At 36.2% G+C, this 19,642-nt stretch overlaps 2 protein-coding genes across 4 annotated transcripts; one reads left to right on the forward strand and one right to left on the reverse strand.

Annotated features, from left to right (window-relative positions):
- The first annotated feature begins 257 nt into the window (after window positions 1–257).
- Window positions 258–13,899, forward strand: LOC105117270 (structural maintenance of chromosomes protein 5-like). 3 transcript variants are annotated; one of them, XM_011014877.1, is made up of 30 exons: window positions 262–576; window positions 1,130–1,307; window positions 1,389–1,542; window positions 2,194–2,267; window positions 2,809–2,958; window positions 3,053–3,157; window positions 3,227–3,372; window positions 3,940–4,051; window positions 4,159–4,314; window positions 4,533–4,654; window positions 4,740–4,884; window positions 4,971–5,036; window positions 6,131–6,259; window positions 6,340–6,438; window positions 6,604–6,769; window positions 6,891–7,036; window positions 7,215–7,278; window positions 7,364–7,488; window positions 7,586–7,663; window positions 8,091–8,163; window positions 8,528–8,631; window positions 10,247–10,363; window positions 10,451–10,528; window positions 11,596–11,695; window positions 11,782–11,836; window positions 12,264–12,312; window positions 12,390–12,477; window positions 12,563–12,635; window positions 13,274–13,377; window positions 13,499–13,899. In XM_011014877.1, the coding sequence occupies exons 1-30, from the start codon at window positions 521–523 to the stop codon at window positions 13,555–13,557; spliced, it is 3,171 nt and encodes a 1,056-aa protein (XP_011013179.1). In that variant the 5' UTR covers window positions 262–520; the 3' UTR covers window positions 13,558–13,899. The 3 variants fall into 3 exon arrangements, with proteins under 3 accessions (XP_011013181.1, XP_011013180.1, XP_011013179.1); XM_011014878.1 differs by lacking the exons at window positions 11,782–11,836; window positions 12,264–12,312; window positions 12,390–12,477; ... (1 more) ...; window positions 13,274–13,377; window positions 13,499–13,899 and adding an exon at window positions 11,118–11,175 and having other exon boundaries at window positions 259–576; window positions 11,596–11,675; XM_011014879.1 differs by lacking the exons at window positions 11,596–11,695; window positions 11,782–11,836; window positions 12,264–12,312; ... (2 more) ...; window positions 13,274–13,377; window positions 13,499–13,899 and having other exon boundaries at window positions 258–576; window positions 10,443–10,529.
- Window positions 13,900–14,305: 406 nt separating this feature from the next.
- On the reverse strand, window positions 14,306–19,217 carry LOC105117271 (50S ribosomal protein L1, chloroplastic-like). The gene is made up of 7 exons (XM_011014880.1): window positions 18,688–19,217; window positions 18,057–18,236; window positions 17,894–17,948; window positions 15,899–16,026; window positions 15,207–15,290; window positions 14,781–14,906; window positions 14,306–14,661 (listed from the first exon to the last, which is right to left on the reverse strand). Exons 1-7 carry the CDS (start codon window positions 19,042–19,044, stop codon window positions 14,524–14,526), a joined length of 1,068 nt encoding a protein of 355 aa, XP_011013182.1. The 5' UTR covers window positions 19,045–19,217; the 3' UTR covers window positions 14,306–14,523.
- Window positions 19,218–19,642: the final 425 nt, after the last annotated feature.

A 19,642-nucleotide genomic window follows, 5' to 3' on the forward strand; every position in this document is an offset into this window, starting at 1 on the left:
ATTACAATTAAATTATAAAATCATGATAAATATTAATATTGTAGTTTTAATAATAAATTAATTCAGCTTTATTATATTTTATAATTAAACTACAGTATGGATACTCAACTAAAGTTAATTTAATCTTAAACTAGAAAAGAAAAAAAAGTGTGAAGTGAATTTCACATGTCATGCCAGGACTTGCTTGATGACTGGATCACGAGCAGGAGAGGAGGGTCATGCTCAGAAAATAAAATTAATTGATGGGGAGCCATAGTAAAAAAATTACAAAATAGAGGTCACGTTCACTAGCCACGAGCCAGTAGCCGTAAATACCACCCTCTCTCACTCCTCACCAGTGGCTTCCCTCTTGTACTCTTTTTTTCGCGCCAATTTTCTCTTCTCGACTTCCTCTGTTTCTCAATGAAACCCTAACCCCCAATCTCATGCCTTCAAGGCTTCAATCTCAACCAACTCAGGTTTCACAGAGATTTCAATTCCAAAATATCCCTAAATTTAACAAAAGGACAACGCTATAACTATGAAACGGCCTTCAACTAGAGAGGAACCTCCCTCAAAACGCGCCAAAACCTCCAGGTCAGTCACAAATTCCAATCTTTTACGATTTCCACCACCTTATTTAATTCCCATTGTATGCCTCCGGGAATTATGTTCATGTTTTATTGTGTTTGCGTTGTCTCTGGTTTTTCCAAATTAGGGTTTTCGGCTTTTTTTTTGTTTGGTTATTGAGAAAGGCGGGGGAAAAGGAATTAAATTGACTGTGATTGAAAATAAATTTGAATTTTTAGTAGTTGTAAAGAAAATTATGCAATATAATTGAATGACTTATTGGAAGTTGTGTTATTACTTTGCTTTCTATAATTGAAACTGTAGTTAACTGTGTTTTGATTTTATGAGTTACTTAAGCAAACCCTTTAAAAAATTGTCCTCGAGGTTAAGTTGCAGTACTAATATATTCAATACCAAGACCAAGAAAGAGCCCCTGCCAAGAGCATGTTTGTGTGCCCTCAAGCTTAATTTTATGTTTGGATTATGCTGGCATGATTTGGAAAAATGGAACTTCCAAACTTCTCCAAATTTTTGTGTCCATTTTGGCAACGGCTAATTTTTTCCTTTTTTTTTTTCCCAGAGGAGAAGATGATTACATGCCTGGAAACATAATTGAGATTGAACTTCGTAACTTCATGACTTATGATTGTTTGGTTTGCAAACCTGGATCACGCCTGAACCTTGTAATTGGACCAAATGGTTCGGGTAAGAGCTCAATTGTGTGTGCCATTGCACTTGGACTTGGTGGTGAGCCTCAGGTTGGTTGCAGTCTACTGAGATTCCCCATTTGAGTTATATGTGATTATAATTTTAAACAGTTGGGCACTTTATTTCTGCAGCTGCTTGGGAGGGCAACTAGTATTGGGGCATATGTGAAGCGTGGGGAGGAGTCTGGGCACATCAAAATATCCTTGAGAGGAAGTACTAAAGATGAGAAGCTTACCATAATCCGCAGAATTGATGCACATAACAAGTCAGAGTGGTTGTTCAATGGTTAGATCTCCATACTTGAAATTGCTTAGCATCCCATTTCATGCTCTGAAAGTTGCCCCAATAACTGAAAATTTTCATGCTCATGTTGATTCAAGTTGGGAAGGACTGTTAGAGATGAATAACAGTCATTCCTTGCAAGACGTGAGATGTTTTTATCTGTCTCATTTGAAATCGCTTTGGCTTTTTTTCCCCGCAGGGTCTTAATCTTAACACAAACATATTCTTACTTGAAGTTCCTTATAAATAAATATTATCTGGATGACATGTTGAATCTTCCTGTTCCACTTTATGCATAACTGCAGGTTTCTGGTTTCTTTCATTATTTAACTATTCAATATTTCCAGTTCACAATTGTGGTTGGTGCTCAGCCTTTAATTTTTTCACGAGACATCTCTTTCACTTGGTATAAACACATGAATACATGTAATTGAAACTTCCTCCATATTCTGTTGTTTCCGGACATATATATTATTTCAAATGCTAGTAAAGGAGACTTATAAGAGTGTCTATTTCTGTCTTCTTCCAAAAGGCTTTATTAGAATAAGAAAGAATGATCTTAATAGATACAGAAAGGAGTTGTCTAGATGTTATTACATTTTAATTTGCGAAGAGATGTTGAGCTATTGTTCACTCATTGTACATTTATTTCAGGAAAAGTGGCATCTAAGAAAGCGGTCACTGAAATCATGCAACAATTCAACATCCAAGTCAACAATTTGACTCAAGTAAGTTCCAGGACTTGCAACTGACACTGTTCAGGCCATCCTTAATATGACTTCATGGCATGCATTTCCTTTCAATATTTGTATGCCTGTAGATATTTAACTTTTGCCCTTCATGTGGAAGAATGATCTACTTGTTGTATTTGAGCTCATTGCTTGGCATCCTACAAGTGTTGAAGCTGCTGAATGCTTGAAAACTGGACTCTTAGACAGCCATTGAATTTTTATAGCTTGCTAGTTTTTAATTAATTTGAAATTGAATGCCACAAGTCTCATACACTACAGCTGCTGAAAAAATAAACAAATTCTGAAACTCAAGCATGGGTGAAGAATGTCCGATACAAGTTATTTCAGAAGCCTGTATGCTGTCTTCCCTTCCCAGTTCCCCCTTCACCTTTTCCTTTCATCTCAAATAGGTTCTAACATATTGCTTGTGATACGTTGCTGATGTGTGTATTTGAATCTGGTCTTTTTCAATATTTTTTTCCTCTTTTTTCAATCTTTCACCCTTTCTTTTCATTTGGTATTGGCATGAGCTTTGCAGTTCTTGCCACAAGATAGGGTATGTGAATTTGCAAAGTTAACTCCTGTGCAACTTCTAGAAGAGACTGAAAAGGCTGTCGGTGATCCTCAACTTCCAATCCAACACCGTGCTCTTGTTGACAAAAGTCTTGAACTGAAGACTATTGAAATGGTGAGTTGTAAATCCATCATTCTCCCTGAAATAATACTGTTGATCTTGGGAGGCTCATGAAATCCTCCTGAACACATTATCTATTCTGTATTAGGCTGTGAAGAGGAATGGGGAAACATTGAATCAGCTGAAAGCTCTTAATGCTGAGCTTGAAAAAGACGTGGAGCGTGTCAGACAAAGGGAAGTGCTTCTAAAGAAGGTAAGTATTTAGGTTGATTGATTTATCTTTTTCTAAAGCTCGTCTAACATCTTAATGGTGAATCTGTAGGCTGAATCCATGAAAAAGAAATTGCCATGGCTGAAGTATGATGCAATAAAGGCTGACTATTTGAAAGCTAAAGAGGCAGAAAAGGACGTAAAACAGAAGCTGGAGGAAGCTGCAAAAACTTTGAATAACTTGAGAGAACCTATCGAGTATGATGTTCTGTTCCTTTTACCAATATGCATAATGGTTTGGAAACATTGATTGAGTGATTTGTGGTGTTGGCATGCCTAGTGTGGATTGCTATCAAACTGTTGAAAGTCTAATGCCCAGTATGTCTAATACTGATAATCATGTCATGCTTTAAGGGTTGTAGTAAAAGCATTCAATCTCCAGTTTGTAAATTCGTATACTGCCTGACTTCAAGTTGAATATCTGTACTGTTAGTGTTTGTTTTCAATATTTTGTGAGATCTTCACTTATTTTTCAGAAAAATGTGAAACTCCTTTTCTGTCTAATTTTCTAAAAGTGATTATTCATGAGCATGCAGAGATTCTTTGTTAATTTCAAAAGAAGCATCTCCCATGGTGATTTTTTTTTTCAATAGACAGGACAATTGGAGTGTTCCTTTTTACATCCTTTTGTTGTTATGGTATTTGTACTCTAAAAATGTTGGCAAGGCTGAATGCTTCTCATTTGTTTGTTTTTTGTATGCCACCTGGGGCAAATTACCATATTAATTTTTTAAATTTACCTTTAGTAAAACAAATTTATTGCAGAAAACAAAAGCTTCAAAAACCCCAAATGGATGCTAAATGTAAAAGATTAAGCAATCTCATAAAGGAAAATGCTAAGCGACGTATGGAGTTACTGGAGAAAGAAAGCAGTTTGGTATGATAAACTTCTTATTGTGTCCTTGTGCTTTGCTGTAGTTCTAGTTTCTGGTTGCACAAACACCTTAGCTTCTCATTCCATGTAATGTCTATTTACACTTACAGGGGGTGCAAATTCGTGGAAAATACAAGGAAATGGGAGACTTGAAGAAGGAAGAAGAATCACGCCAACAAAGAATCATAAAAGCTAAAGAGGATCTTGCGATTGCTGAAGCAGAACTTCGAAATTTGCCTGTCCATGAACCTCCAAAAGATGTGCTTGTAAGTATACTTTTTAGCTGGAACTGGCATCTTCTTCTGGTGGTACTCGGTGTACCAGGTCAATGTGGTAACTTGATACTGGCATTTTTTTACTCAAACATATGGAAGCTGAAGTTTTCACCATGAACCGCCCTTTAGAGGTTGTGAATCCGCCTATTTTGTTGTGTATACATATGTTCTAAATCTTTTATAAATTGGCTTTTTTCCATATTTGCCAGGATAAATTACGCTCTCAGATTTCTGATCTAAAAGTCTCTGCAAATCAAAAAAGAATTCAGAAGCAAGACAAGGAGAAAGTTTTAAATCAAAAGAACATAGCATTGCGGCATTGTGTTGACAGGTGGCCTTTGAATCAATGATGGAATTCATTCATGGGCCCATAATTAAATGACATTCATTTAGCACATTTGAATACCCTTTTGCAGGCTGAAGGATATGGAAAATAAAAACAATAAGCTCTTACAAGCATTAAGAAATTCTGGAGCTGAAAAGATATTTGAGGCTTATCATTGGCTACGAGAACATCGTCAGGAATTGAATAAGGAGGTCTATGGGCCTGTTTTGCTTGAGGTATTTTTTGAATTTTGGCTGTCCTGCTTGTAATTACAAATGTTCCTACTGACAGTACCATAATTTCATTGGGATTGCAAACCCAGGTTAATGTCTCTAATCGGGATCATGCTGACTACTTGGAAGGTCATGTCCCATATTATATCTGGAAGGTACTTTCAAGTCATGGCTTTTCCATAGTTTTGTTTTTAGATTTTGTTTGTCTTAACATCAGAAAATGAAAAGAAAATCTGTGTTGAGAAGTTCTTTTGATTCTTACTTTAGTGCAGTATGCTTGCTTTGTCTTGTATCCTACACCAATGCCTGCACCTGGATTATCTATTGCTTCTTTTGAGAGCCTCGTTGCATGAGATGAATGCAGATGCAAAATGTGAAAGTATCTAGGTGCAAGCATGTGGGGAAAGGGGATGCTGACTTACACTGATTTTACAAAATTGAATGAGATTATTTGATGAAGTGGAGGAACGAATCAGAGGTGAATGGACTAAAAATTTAATCTTGAACAAATTCATTAATGAGGGAGTTATCAAGCATTTCGCTCGCACATTTTTACATGTATAGGCAAATAACTCGGTAGGAACAATTCTGTGATACTTTTAGAGGAAATAAAAGATTTGAAGTGCATGTTGCCTAGAGATATGAAGTTGTTTCCTGAATTACTCCTTGCTAAAAAAACGACAGACCAGGATGTAGCCAGATGAGTTTATAAATGAGAAGTGAAGGTTTGGTGAGGGGACATGAATATGTGATGCCTGTTTATCTAAATTTGACCTAGAGGAAATTGCTGAAGGTTTTTTACAGAGGAAGTTATTCTCAAGTTTATGATTGAGTTGATCCAAGAAGAAACTCATGCATGAGAGTTAAATGTAAATGTGACTTCTGATGGAGTATTCAGGTCTGCATCTCAAATTTGTTGTAGTGATGCTTGGGAGAATCACAGAAAGTTGTAGAGGTGGCAGAATGCATAACCATATCTATATATCTGTATGAACTCTAATTTTATTCTACTTTTTTTCTCACTGTTTCTTTAGTGTTGGGTTAGCATTTCGATATGTTGAATTTCATTGAGTTTTTGTCATCCTTTTGTTTTGTGGGTTATCTTTGATGTATATCTGGTACCTTTTTTTCAGCATTCATTCAGCAGAATGCTTTCTCAACACATTTCCAGCATGTATCTATTTGGCCATTTGCAAAAATGGTAGAATTCTATTTATCACATTGGTGGTCAATTTTGCTTGTTTTGCAGTCTTTCATAACCCAGGATCCTCATGACCGGGACTTTTTGGTAAGAAACCTGAAGTCATTTGATGTGCCAATTTTAAACTATGTGGGGGATAAACATCGTCATAAGGAGCCTTTTTTCATTTCCAATGAGGTATCTGTCACATTTTCCTCAAGTGCATGTTCCTTTGAAGTAGATAGCTAACTGTGGTTTTTTGTCTCTGTATCGGACAGATGCGTGAGCTCGGCATCTATTCACGGCTTGACCAAGTTTTTGAAGCTCCTGATGCTGTTAAGGAGGTTTTGATCAGCCAATTTGGGCTGGAACATTCTGTATGCTCTCTAAACCTGATTTAATAGTTGTTTGGTGGTTGTTCTCTGAGAAGACGTTGCCTTGTGTTATTGAAAACTTAGCAGATATTCTTTTTGTTGTACAGCTTAAATATATTGTATGTGTGTGATATTTATGCATGTTTCACACTTGTCTGTTTCTGTCAGTATATTGGGTCAAAGGAAACTGATCAGAAGGCTTCTGAGGTGGCAAAGTTGCGAGTTTTAGATTTTTGGACTCCTGAAAATCACTACCGGTGGTCTGTTTCTAGATATGGTGGTCATGTATCAGGAAGTGTTGATCCAGTTGATCGCTCACGTCTTCTTCTTTGTGGTATGCTTCTTATGAATGATTTTCTGAATCAACATATTTTTCAAGCACTTACTTTTTTTAATTTTTTTGTTGACATTTATTTCAATACTCTGAACTACCACTTTTGGTTTTGAAATTATAGGTTCAGATGTTGGGGAAATTGAAAGGCTGAGATGCAGGAAAGAGGAGCTGGAAGAAACTGTTTGTGCTTTAGAGGAGGACTTAAAATTGCTGATGACTGAGCAGAGATCCATAGATGAAGAAGAGGCTAAACTTCATAAACAGCGGGTATGCTGAAAAGGATGCAAGAACCTTTTCTTATGCTGTATGCTGAACCCTGATTTCTTGTATTGTATTTTCATGCATACCACTGAACTTGATATATGGGATAAGTAACCACTTGTTGTCTAGCAGACAAATTTAGTTTTCCAGTCTGTAAAATATTCTTTCTTAATGTAATCTGTAGGAGGAGATTGTTGGCAATGTGACACTGGAGATGCGAAAACGGCGTGAAATGGAGAACCGTGTTGGTAAGTACAACAGATCTACTTATTGCTACCAACAGTACCTTTTTCTGTCTGTGGTGACAGTAAATGAAATATTTCTGTGGTTTAGATCAAAGGAAAAGGAAACTAGAGTCATTGCTGAGGGAAGATGACCAGGATGCTGTTATGGCAAAACTGATTGATGAGGCTGCAAACCTTAACACTCGGCGGTTGCAATGTGCAATTGATATTAAGGTAAAATTGGTTTTGAATCAGGCAGATGTGCATATGAAGAGTTGATCCCCTCCAGTCTTTTCTTTACCTTGACAAAATGTTTTACAACATTTGACAGAATTTACTTGTCGAGGCTGTTGCTTACAAATGGAATTTTGCTGAAAAACATATGACCTCCATTGAGTTTGATGCGAAGGTATTTCCATTGGTCAAGTTATTGGATTAATTATCTTCTCTCAAGTTATCATTGAATACCAAGGATTACCTTACTGCAGAGGATATAACAGTTTCCTGCCACCATCTTTTTTAATGTTTCTTAATGCACTGTAAATTCTCATATTGCAAGTGGATCATGTTATCTGTTTGATGTTTGTGATTCAAAACCATATTGATATTTGCTCGTGATTTTGATGTTTTTGGTGGATTTTCAATTAGTTAGGGAGGTACAAAAGCTAATTGTCTTCTGCATCAAGAAAGGTGTTTTGTAGACAGGGTGTCTCTGCATTTAATTGTCATGTTTTACCGTTTATGTTTGTTGTAGAAAATATTGCTCATTCAAGTAGACATAATATACTGTGTTTATTTTAATTTTTTGATATTTTTCTTGTTGCACAATGTCATAGATTAGAGAACTGGAACACAGTCTGAAGCAGCCTGCAAAATTTGCTCAACAAGTAGCATGCCAATTGGAGTATTGTGAGTTCCTGGTTTTCTGGGCATGGTTCTGATTTGTGCTGTTGCTGGAAATTTTTGAACTTTTTAGTTCTTGCAGAAACGACAATTTAACACCACATACTTGTGTCTGTGCTCCATGCATTTGAAAATGGAATAGCATTTCTGATAATTTGCCACATGATTATAGCAATTGCTTATCCCTATCCTTTTCAGGCATCCTCTCTTCCTATTACCATGCACTCTTTTATTATCAAGTATGAACATTGAGTTCACTAATCATTTCATTCTTTATTTTCTGTCAATGAGAAAATTTCAAGGAATATTTGAGTATGGCCTTAAGACATTATTTACAATATTTCCGACTTTTCACTTTCTTTGTGACAAGGCAAGAAGGAAACAGAGGATCATCGACAGCAACTCTTGGCTGCTAAAAGACATGCAGAATCAATTGCTATCATCACTCCAGAACTCGAGAAGGCTTTTCTTGAGGTTTGTTAGTATCATGACTGGAATTTAGATTTTTAAATCTCAGGGTTGTTGATTTAACATGATCTAAAGTGTTCAAGGGTGTTTGGTGCATAATAAATGCAACTACTCTTGGCATCCATAAGTCGCTGTTTATGGAAGCATGTCTGAGGATAAAAGAACCACTCCATGACATTTTTTAAACCAATTTTTGTACAAACTTTTGTATTTACTTTTTTACTCTGCCTGCAATGTTTTGTCAAATAATGATCTGGATTCTAGAATGAATGAGGTCAAATTTGATTAGATGAATTGTTTAAAGAAGAGTTTTCTCTAAATAGCTTTAGCCTTATGTTTGATGATAGTGGACTCATCCTTGTTTAATTTATAAAAATGGTAATGTAATTGGTTAAAATGTTTTAAACCTTTCTTTGGCTTGAATGATCATTTATTTGGACATTGATTCTGGTTGAACCAAACATTGTTAAACGTGGCTTTTGCAATAACATGAATGTGGTTCCTGGCTTAGAATCATAAGTGATATATAGCATTCGGCTTGAGTTGCTGTACCTGATTGCAATTTACAAATTCTTGGTTTGAGCGCTCCTTGGAGCATTTGGCCTTTGAGGAAAGGCCCCCATGTGGTTGTTGTGGCCAAAGTGGCCTTTGAAAGCCTCATGTGGTGCAATTTGGTCCTCATAGTGTCCAAGCGCTAAATAAGACCGACCATCCCCTGCCCTACTAACTGCTAAGTGCTAACTCCCTGGAGGTGGGTGGCCATCTTCTTAGACAGCTTAAGATGTATGGAATTGCATTGTCAAAAACAGTGATTAGGTTAATCAAACACTACTTGATCTAAGGTGGGTGAGATGTTGCAACATGGGCCTTATCATGGAATAAGCGTTTCACAATTAAGTGATTGAACTTTCCCAAAGTGAGCCTTCAGTGGCATGAGTCCTATTAATTTAGTCAGAATACCTTATGGAAGCTCTGACGGTTTACACTGAACTTTCCTCTACTTGTTTAATTATATGGGCAGCATGAGTGGCCTGCCTTCTTAAAATGCTCTTGCTGAAGTACATAACAATGGATGCAGTTGAAATATTATGTATTTCTTAAGAATTGACCGCGGAAGAACAAAAAAGATACTTCCATTTTAGAATGATTTTTTTAAGCGATTAAGATCATGCCTTCTACTTTTCTGTATTATAAACTTAATCCTGCTTTGATGCATTTGCGACTGTGTTGTCTTATTGGAAAACTGTTGAGTCTTCATGTCTTCTGTGCTGCTCAAATCCTTTTGACTTAATAAGGCTTGCCTTTGCAGCTGGAGTAGCATGTTAACTCACAAATGACAAATCTATTTAGACACAGGAATTTTCCAGTCACAACATTTTGTGTTATTGTCAGCTTTGTTTGACTTGGAGCATGAATTAGAATTGTTCTTATTTGGTGATATATAATCTTATTTGTCATGTGGATATATGCTTATTTGATGCCTTAAACTCTTATGCTGTCTTGTGAATATTTTCATTTAATGTTTACTCTCTTGGCTTTTTCGTCTTATGAATATGATGGGTGATGCTTTTTTGTCTTGTGAATATGATGAGTGATGACTCATTTACATGCTCACATGCAGATGCCAACGACTATTGAGGAATTGGAGGCTGCTATTCATGATACTTTATCTCAAGCCAATTCCACTCTTGCCCTGAACCAGAATGTGGTGGAAGAATATGAACACCGTCAGGGAAAGGTAATGGTTGAGAGTTGAGATTATTTGTTTTTCATATCATTTATAGTTCTCGCTTTGAAACTTCATTTACCATTACAAGCACTGCAGATAGAAGCCATTACCAAAAAACTTGAAGCTGATAAAGAAGAACTAAAAAAGTGTTTAGCTGAAATAGATGCCTTGAAGGTAAGAGATGTTCCGTTGCTTTGCCACACAACTGGCATATATATATATATAACTGTCATTTTGCTGGATTGCATTTCAGAAATTCTGGGATTGTCCACGGCTACCAATCATGTATGTAGGATGTGATTGAGATTTAAATAGAACAGTGGAATGCAAATAATGAGATGAGGGATGAAAGCTTCAAAAGTGACTATTTTTGGGAATCATTTAGTTGATTTTAGTGTAAAGTTGGAGTTTTCTTATTTTGTTCTAGGTTTTTTTTTTTATGAATTATGTTGTCAGCATCTATTCAGGTTAATTTGTATCACAAACCTGTTGAGGTTCATGTAGCACTGGGAAAGCATTGGAAACCAAGAGTATCTTGGAAACTAACTTTACTAGATATCCATGTACATGAGTAGTGTGAATAGATCGTGCTGGAGAAAAGAAAGCTCAGATTTGGTTTTTTCTAGTTCTTCCTTTGCTTCATATTCCAAAATTCATATCTGTTGCTACCCAGACTTTGATTCAATTTGGCTTTGTGATTCTTGAAAGTATGTTTATTTAGTTTGCATCTGTAGATTCTAATTTGAGAAACTTGCTAAACCAGGATATTGAATAGAGATTATTTTTGGGATAATTTGAATATTCACCCTCCCCTCCAGGCAGTAATCCTTGTCACTGAAGCTTGATATAACTTTAGCATCTTGCTGTACGATCCAACTACTATGGGTGCACTTAGCAAAAATAGTAACAAGTATAATTGGGGACCATGTAGGTTGTATGAAATTGAAACAGCAACTAGATAAAAATTAAGATAAATTATGGGGATGCATGAATGGTACGATTCGAGGAGCTTGAGCCAAGCATTTCTTTCAACTTCTTAGTTTATTGTGTTTATTTCAACCAAGCAAATGAATAGACAGAGCAGATAAACTGTATTTAAGTTTGACATAATTCATCCTATTGTGTATATTAATTCAACTCGCATCTTTTTAGTATTTCTCTCTGTTGCTGATTATTTATTTAGATTAATGTGCAGAATTGTATTCTCTTGTCCCCCCTAAAAGCTGTTGGTTAATATGCAGGAGAGTTGGCTTCCAACATTGAGAAGCCTTGTTACTCAGATTAATGAAACTTTCAGCCATAACTTCCAGGAGATGGCAGTTGCAGGAGAAGTTTCATTGGGTAATTATTATGGTCTTCTAATTACAATTGACTGCATAATATATTACCAAATATCAGTTGCTCATTTGATTTAGTGTTCTTTGTAGATGAGCATGACAATGACTTTGATCAATTTGGAATATTGATAAAAGTGAAGTTCAGGTGACTGCAGTCTTAACCCTCTATTTGTTTTAGCATACCCAGTTTGGTGTGTCTAAGAGGTATTTAAATTGGTGAAGCAGAAGTCTTTGCTTGTTGAGAATTGCTAATCCTCTTTTACCACATTTTGATTGGAACTGGAGCTGCAAAAACAACTTTGTTTTGAAATTCTCCTTTTCGTGAATAATGGTTATGCAACAACCATTGGACCTAATGCTGAGAGCCAACTCAGTCTCTCACCTTCCTCGTTTATGTCATGCTCCCTGGGAGACGGTCTTCTTCGGGATTTTGTTTATGAGGCCTATGAGTGATTATAAATTAAGTTTCATGATATTGATTTTTTGAGCTAAATGTTTAAGCCAGTAGTTTTAAACTATGCATGGGACTGCTTTGGTTCACAACTTATTTGGTTTCTTGTTATGGTCCTCAGAGAAGCCGGACAGCTTCAAGTTCTTAGTGCTCATCATCAATCTGGAGGGGTATTTCCCTGACATGAAATTCTGTATTCATTGTTGCAAATACAGTGTCTTTACTATGTCTTGATTTTTTTTAATAGGAGCGTTCAGTTTCAACCATTCTGTATCTTGTTTCACTTCAAGACCTCACAAACTGCCCGTTTAGGGTAGTTGATGAGATAAATCAAGGTTAGGTGCCACTCAAAGCTTAATTACTTAATGGTTAAATAAGATATAGATGGTGCTGTTTGATATTTTTCCTTTTTGTTTTCAGGAATGGACCCCACAAACGAAAGAAAGATGTTTCAGCAACTAGTGAGAGCTGCAAGCCAACCAAACACACCACAGTAAGAATAAATATCGATCTTACTGTGCAATTTGAACCTTCAACTTATTATCTCTATCTTGCACACATTTTCCTTGACAAGAAGTTTTAACTGTCTCTATCGGGGTTGTAGGATTTTTGGCAAACTCAATGAAAAGGGTTTAGTGAAATATCTGGCAGGTGTTTTATTGACAATTTTTACTAACAATGTGCAGGCATTTTTCAGTTTTAACCAAGTTTATGCTTTGTAGCTGTGTGCTCTTTGTGTGCTCAAACGCATATTACATGCAAATACTGTCCTTGGACATTAATATATACACGCTAGTGGGCTTGTTTTTGTAGGCTTGATACTCTTGATTTTGCATGCCATCTGCAGTGGTTATTCTGGAGCACAGGATGCCTTTTATTTAGCAAACAGTAAATGTTTCAACTAATTGTTGGAAAGTCCTGAATTGTAATAGCATTACAATGTTAACCGCTTTTAGTGGAACCAAATGAGGTCCTGAGGCTGTTTCTGATGGAAGTAGAGTGATTCATATTGGGATTACCTTGTACATATAGATTTCCAATTTTCGTGCAATTGTGATTGGCTTCTCTTCCACTTTCCTGCAACAAATGAAACGATAACTGAAATCATATACTTGCATGGATCTTCTTTAGGTGTTTCTTACTCACCCCGAAGTTACTACCTAATTTGGAATACAGCGAGGCATGTAGCATTCTTAATATAATGAACGGACCTTGGATTGAGCAGCCTTCCAAAGGTTAGTGTTAGTTCAAGTTTTTTTGTTATTTATTTATATGTTGTTATGATATGGGATGTTGGAAGTCAAACATCTTGTTTATAAACTTTTCTAAGTGGAAGTTATATTTTTGTTAATTCAGCATGGAGCAGTGGAGAATGCTGGGGAGCTGTCACAGGGCTTCTGGGAGAAAGTCGATAATGAAATGTCAGTTCTAACGAAGATGCCACCATGGAATCCTTGACTGCTAACGTCCTGTTGAGTCTCCATCTTCAAATAAATGCAAGCAGCGCTTTACCCCTCATCAGCTGGTTTTGTGGAAAGCTTGAAAACTTCCTTGAATATGGCTGTATAATTTATCACCTAGTGTCCTTTGCACTAAATAGTTTTATCATCATTTTGGGGATACATTTATCATCCGAAGCAGGGATGAATGGCTGGTTGATTTGAAGATTCTCTAGTGATGTCAATAGTAGATTAAGAGCCTGCTTGTGCTTTGAGAGCTCACCCATTTCAGAATTTCATGGACGGTTTCCCTTGAAACCATAGTGATCAAATACTTCTTCCCCGGTTCTTGTAAATATATCAAATTGAGCAAATCAGATGTCATGTATTTTAATATCCTTAGTATTCTATGTTGTCAGATAAAATCATTGTTCGCATGTCACTTTTTTGTGCTTTTCGCTTGTTTGAACACGAAAATGCTACTGTTGATATCTTTTGTACCTCAGATCATTTAAAATTTGAGAATTTACTGAGTCCTTCAATACCCATAATCAGTTGCTTATAAAACATGGAAAGAGACCATGAATTTTTTAGGATACGAGGAGATTGTTAATTAGCTTTCTCATCAGGAACAGCTACAGCATTCAAGAAATCCAGCCACAAGAAGCAGAAAACAGTAGTTTAAATGCTTGACAAACAAAGATTAGCAAATTAAAATGCCTGGTGAGAACCGAAAGCGGATGATAATTAAATGTAATGATATTGATCATCATTGTCATACAAGATTTTCCGAGTCTGCAGAGGAAGACCATGCCATATGGATGTCAATTTCCTCCAAAAGCAACCAAGGTCACCTCGCTTCATCCTAACTTACCTACCTTTACTGAACATTGGCAAGCTCAGAAAGTGATCCTTAATATCATTTACAGGTGTTAGTTACATTCAAGCATTCGATGGAAGCTTGTAATCGAGCATCTCCCTTGTATTTAACCGAATAGAAGGCCCCATTGATGAGCATATATGCGCGCTTTTCCAGTACACTCCCTTTGCACCTGATGGCTTGTTTGCTTCAACTGATTTCTGCAAATTAAGACAGCAGATGATAAACAAGTCATTGCCATGCAAACCATCATGGCTAAAAAAGAACAAAATGAAATGTACATATATAAGGTGAAAAGGGGGTCAATTTTGAAACATACTACTGCAGCTAACAAGTTTACAAGGAGGTCTTCTTCTGAGAAGTCAGCTTTTCCGAATGGTATGTGAACAATCCCAGTTTTATCTGCTCTGTACTCAACTTTTCCCTTTTTGAATTCTGCTATTGCCTGAAATGCATTTGACCAATCCATTTCATTAGCAAGATAATAGGTGGTAGCAGCCACATCATAATTGTTACTAAAATTTTTATATACTGAGATGCATTCACTCAAAGCATGCAGTTCTACCCTTGTCTGTTGGTACATGCTCAAGTCTAGCAATGGTGATAAGAGCGCGCGCCACTTTTATATTTTTGTAGCATTTGGTAAGCTTATGTATGTCCCAATCACACGCTGAAGGAATGTTAAGAAGAAACTGTTCAAAGGTTGAGAGAATGATAGAACCAAATCGGAGGACAAGACCATTACCTGAGGTATGTCAGTTGTAACAGTACCAGCTTTTGGGTTTGGCATGAGTCCTCGTGGTCCTAGAATCTTACCTAAGCTGGCAACCTGAAGCACCAGACAAACAGATACCAGTAAAGCTCTGCTCAACAAAAGAAACAAGCTCTTCAAAATGAAATTTTCTCATTCCACACAATCAAACAAATGCATAAGAAAATGCAATTTGTCCAATTGGTAATAAACCATAATCACGTCATAAATTGAAAATGTTCTTAGTGGGAGTGTCCTTTTTCATAATTTATGCTCAAGAACCATGATGCAGGTATTTCCTAAGATTAAATCCCTGAGCTAAGTACCAATTAGCCAATCTAACTGTAGACTATACAAACCCAAAAAGACAAACAAAACACTAAAGGTTGTGTACGGTAACTTAATGTCATAAATACTTCTTCACCTTTTCTTGTCTGTCATCAGGGGTGAAGGGGTCAAGAAAACAATTGCATGTCTTGGATCGCACATCAAATAGTAACATTAAAAAGTACTGTTATTGATTGGAAAGCATCTAAAAAAAAGATTTGATTATAGGAAGGATATAAAATAGCTAAAGTTTCAAATTTACTATTCCCTGTGACATTTAAAAAAAGTTTCAAATTTATGAATTCAGTTCACAGGCATGGATGCCATTAAAATATCAAACAAAAAGATAGCAGCAACACCTTAGGCATCATATCTGGAGATGCAATTAATTTATCAAACTCCATATATCCTCCTTTTATTTGTTGTATCAGGTCCTCACCACCAACCAAATCTGCTCCTGCATTTTTTGCTTCATCGAACTTTTCACCTGCAAATCTCCACCACATTTATGATATCAAAGGTTTTTTTTTTTGAGTATAGCTGTAACAGAGATCTAACAATATTAATTTAGCAAAATCTATGATCATCAGGACTTATCTGGATGAACATACAAGACAAGGAAAAGTGAGCTAGTTTTTGGCAGACATGAGAAACATTAACGCTTGTTTTCCACAGTAGAGAAAAAGGAGAGGGACAGAGATGGCATGTTCAAGGGACAGATAGTATAAGAATCAACAAAAAGCAGAATCCTGAGATCATTAATAGTCAACACAACAGTTGGAACATCTGAAACTCCATGTTACAAATTCCAAAAATTCAAAATGTTCAATGCTTTCACAGCATGGAAGATATTGCAAATTCTGAACTATCTTCTCTCTCCAAAGACTATGAGCTCCAGCAATCATCCGTCAAATCTCTTTCTTCCATTCGAGACATGGACTCAACACTCAAGTTTTAATTTTAAATAGCATGTGACACATTTACTTGTAAAAACCTCAGCATCTTAGATTGAGAAAGTCTAGGATCAATACCAAACAAAACCACCTGAACAGACAAAGAAACATTTATAATCCTGACAGCATTCCTAAGGAAGACTTCTTGCCAAGTAAGTTTTGCAACTTTTCTTCTTCTTTCAAAATCATGAAACCATCAAACCATTAAGTATGAAAGAAAAAAAAATATATAGAAAAGCAAACAAAATCCAGTATGCTATCATGATTTGTGAATCCAGGCAAGACATCATAACGGCCATGGAACAACCACCAAAAACCAATCACCAAGCAAACCATCCAACAAAATTCCCAGCAAAGCAAAAGCTCCACTAGAACCTAGGGAAGACATATTGCCAGATGAGTTGTGCAACATTTCTTCTTTTTTCAAAATCAGGAAACCATCAAACCAATAAAAGTAGAAAGTAAAAATTCTAGAAAAGTGAACAAAATCCAAAGTGCTATCGATTTGTGCGCAAAGGCAAGAGATCATAATAACCAGGGAACAACCTCTCCAAAAACCAATCACCAAGCAAACCATCCAACAAAATTCCCAGCGAGGCAAATTCTCCATTAGAACCTCCTGAAACCACCTCTCCCCAACTCAATAAACATTTAAATCCAAGTTTCCAGGCTTTTTATTTGGAAGAATACACAACCAAAAAATCCTCAAAAGAAACTAGACTGCAAAATTTCACATAAAAATGGAACTGCTGCAACACAACCACCTCAATCACCAGATTACCTCAAAAGAAAGAAAGGAAACAGAACAGGAATCTAACACTACTATCCAATCATTTTCTTAATCACACCTAACTCCTATGCTTATCTTTGAGTTTGTACCTGAGAAGAATAACAATAACTCAAAGGTCAAACATGTTTGAGGACAGCACTTTTTCTTGGGACATTGGCATGTATTTGAACCCTAGAGATACAGTCCAACTCTCAATAACAACAGTACAGTTGTGCATCACAATCCACAGGCTTGATATATGAATTCTTTAGCCCAATCAAACATGAAAGTCGTGATGGCATTCTCAGTCAATTGCCAAAAAATAATTGGAACAACTTTTAGCATATAATGAACTCAAACAGGATGCTATGATACTACAACAGAAATATCTTGGCAAGGTTCCTTGTTATGTCTATGTCTATCATTATGGGAGTTGGTGATTCAAATTGTCCTCTGCGAGACACAGCCAATCCACATGATCTGATTTTTTGTCTGTACAAAGTCTCTCCTCAATGTCCATTTTTTCCACTGATCAGAAGATACTGAACTGAAACTGATTAACACAGACAGCTTGCTTTCTAAATACACAACTGTATATCAGGTCAAGTATGAAAATTGAATAGAGCAATTACCTTGAGTAAGGACTGCCACTTTAACAGTCTGTCCTGTTCCCTTGGGCAAATTTACCTATGCAAGGAGAAACAGAAAAAAATAAAAAGGGAAACTTTCATGCCGCTGCAATAGTTGATTAAGCCATGTATGTAACTTTTTATAAACATGAAAGTGATAACTCACTGTTGCTCGCAGCTGTTGGTCATTATATTTGGGATCAATGTTCAGACGAAAATGAGCTTCAGCACTTTCCACAAACCTCGTGCTTGCCGTCTTCTTTAGCAAAGATATTGCTGTCCCCAGGTCATACTCCTTTTTTATTTCCCTCAATTTTTGAATTTCCAAGAATCTCTTAGACCTCGTCTGGCATTTCCAATAAAAGGACAGAAAGTTGAATTCTTGCAACTGTATAATAATCTTGAAAAATGAAAAAAAAAAGTGCAACTCAAAACTCAAACCAAGAGAATTGTCAGACTCTGCCTGCTCTATTAAACAGTTTATTGGACTAAAATTCAGTAGAAGCTAAACCCAGCAAAAAACACCGCTCTCACTTCCTCAATGACCAATCACTCCTTAGGCATTGAAAGGAATAGAGATTCTTGAAAATAGTAACTAAAACGTTCATCATCCCTTCATCAAATCAAAGACTAAAAGCATCAAGCGATCTCAATCTCTCTGCCAAAAAAGTCTCCTTTAAGCATATAATCCCCTAAATTGTTGGACCAAAGTTCAAAAGAATCAGAACCCACACATCAAATCAACCTAAACCCCCAAAAGTCATTATAGAGAGAGAAGCAAAAAAGAACACACATACTCTGTCTCTCTTTAGAGGCAATGCAGCCTTGCCTTTCTTGGGCTTAGGAGGAATAACTGTAGCAGTTGCCACGCCACCTACTTCTTCTCCCTCCGTCTCTTCAACCTCCTCGCCCACCTCTGCCTCTGCAGCCAAAGCAGCAGCCACAACCACTCTGCAAGGTCTAGACTTCGCTTCTGTCTGGGCATAAAACTTGACCCAATTGCTCGATTTTCTCTCTGAAACCAGTGGGTAGAGAGAGAGAGTTTTGGGCTTGAAAGAAAGGAGAGAAGGGGTTAGGTCTTGTGGAAGAACTGTGGAGGCGGCGTACGTTAGCATGAGGGATGATGTTGTCGAAGTGCAAGCTGCCGTTGCCATTGTTGTTTTGGTTTTGTTTTAAATCCGTGTCTTCCTCTCTCCTTGGGAAGTGGAGCTCTCTATATGCTTATCTACTCCACTGTCTCTAGACGTCTGGAAGTTAAACTAAAGATAAAAAAAGTTTTCAAGGTCTGGTGTGGATGGCAGACTACTTCTGTGGTGTGCAGGGCTCCGAATACCACGACTCCAAACACTATTTTCACGTATGTTTGTTTTTGTGGTCGTGTTTCTTTTAAACAAATTTTAATTTAATTTTTAAAATATTATTTGATTATTTAAAAAAATAAAATTTATCTGTATGAAAAATTAAAAAAAATATAAATGAAACAAAAGAATTATTTCAAGAATTGAATAAAAAAACACTATTGAAAAAGTCTTTATCCAACAAAACTTAAATAAGTAATAAAAAATCACAAAGAAAAGATATTAATTAAAATATATATTTTAAAAAAATTAAAAAATATATCAATTAAAAAACACAATATTAAAAAAAAATTCTTGACATTGTTTCTTAATTCATTAAATATGCAATCCAAGTTGGGTTTAATATTTTTTTCTCTTTTAAATTTATATTAAATCTATATATATAAAGCCAAAA

Source organism: Populus euphratica, unplaced genomic scaffold (assembly GCF_000495115.2).
Source record: "Populus euphratica unplaced genomic scaffold, PopEup_1.0 scaffold1265.1, whole genome shotgun sequence".
Lineage (NCBI taxonomy): Eukaryota > Viridiplantae > Streptophyta > Magnoliopsida > Malpighiales > Salicaceae > Populus > Populus euphratica.

Coding starts and splice junctions, on each gene's coding strand:
- LOC105117271 (XM_011014880.1), bottom strand. CDS start 19,044: ATGGCAACGGCAGCTTGCACTTCGACAACATCATCCCTCATGCTAACG. Junction 18,237..18,687: donor TGCCTCTAAAGAGAGACAGA/GTATGTGTGTTC, acceptor TGGAAATGCCAG/ACGAGGTCTAAGAGATTCTT. Junction 14,907..15,206: donor TTACAACTGACATACCTCAG/GTAATGGTCTTG, acceptor AATGCATTTCAG/GCAATAGCAGAATTCAAAAA.
- LOC105117270 (XM_011014877.1), top strand. CDS start 521: ATGAAACGGCCTTCAACTAGAGAGGAACCTCCCTCAAAACGCGCCAAA. Junction 6,439..6,603: donor AATTTGGGCTGGAACATTCT/GTATGCTCTCTA, acceptor TGTTTCTGTCAG/TATATTGGGTCAAAGGAAAC. Junction 7,279..7,363: donor TGAAATGGAGAACCGTGTTG/GTAAGTACAACA, acceptor TCTGTGGTTTAG/ATCAAAGGAAAAGGAAACTA.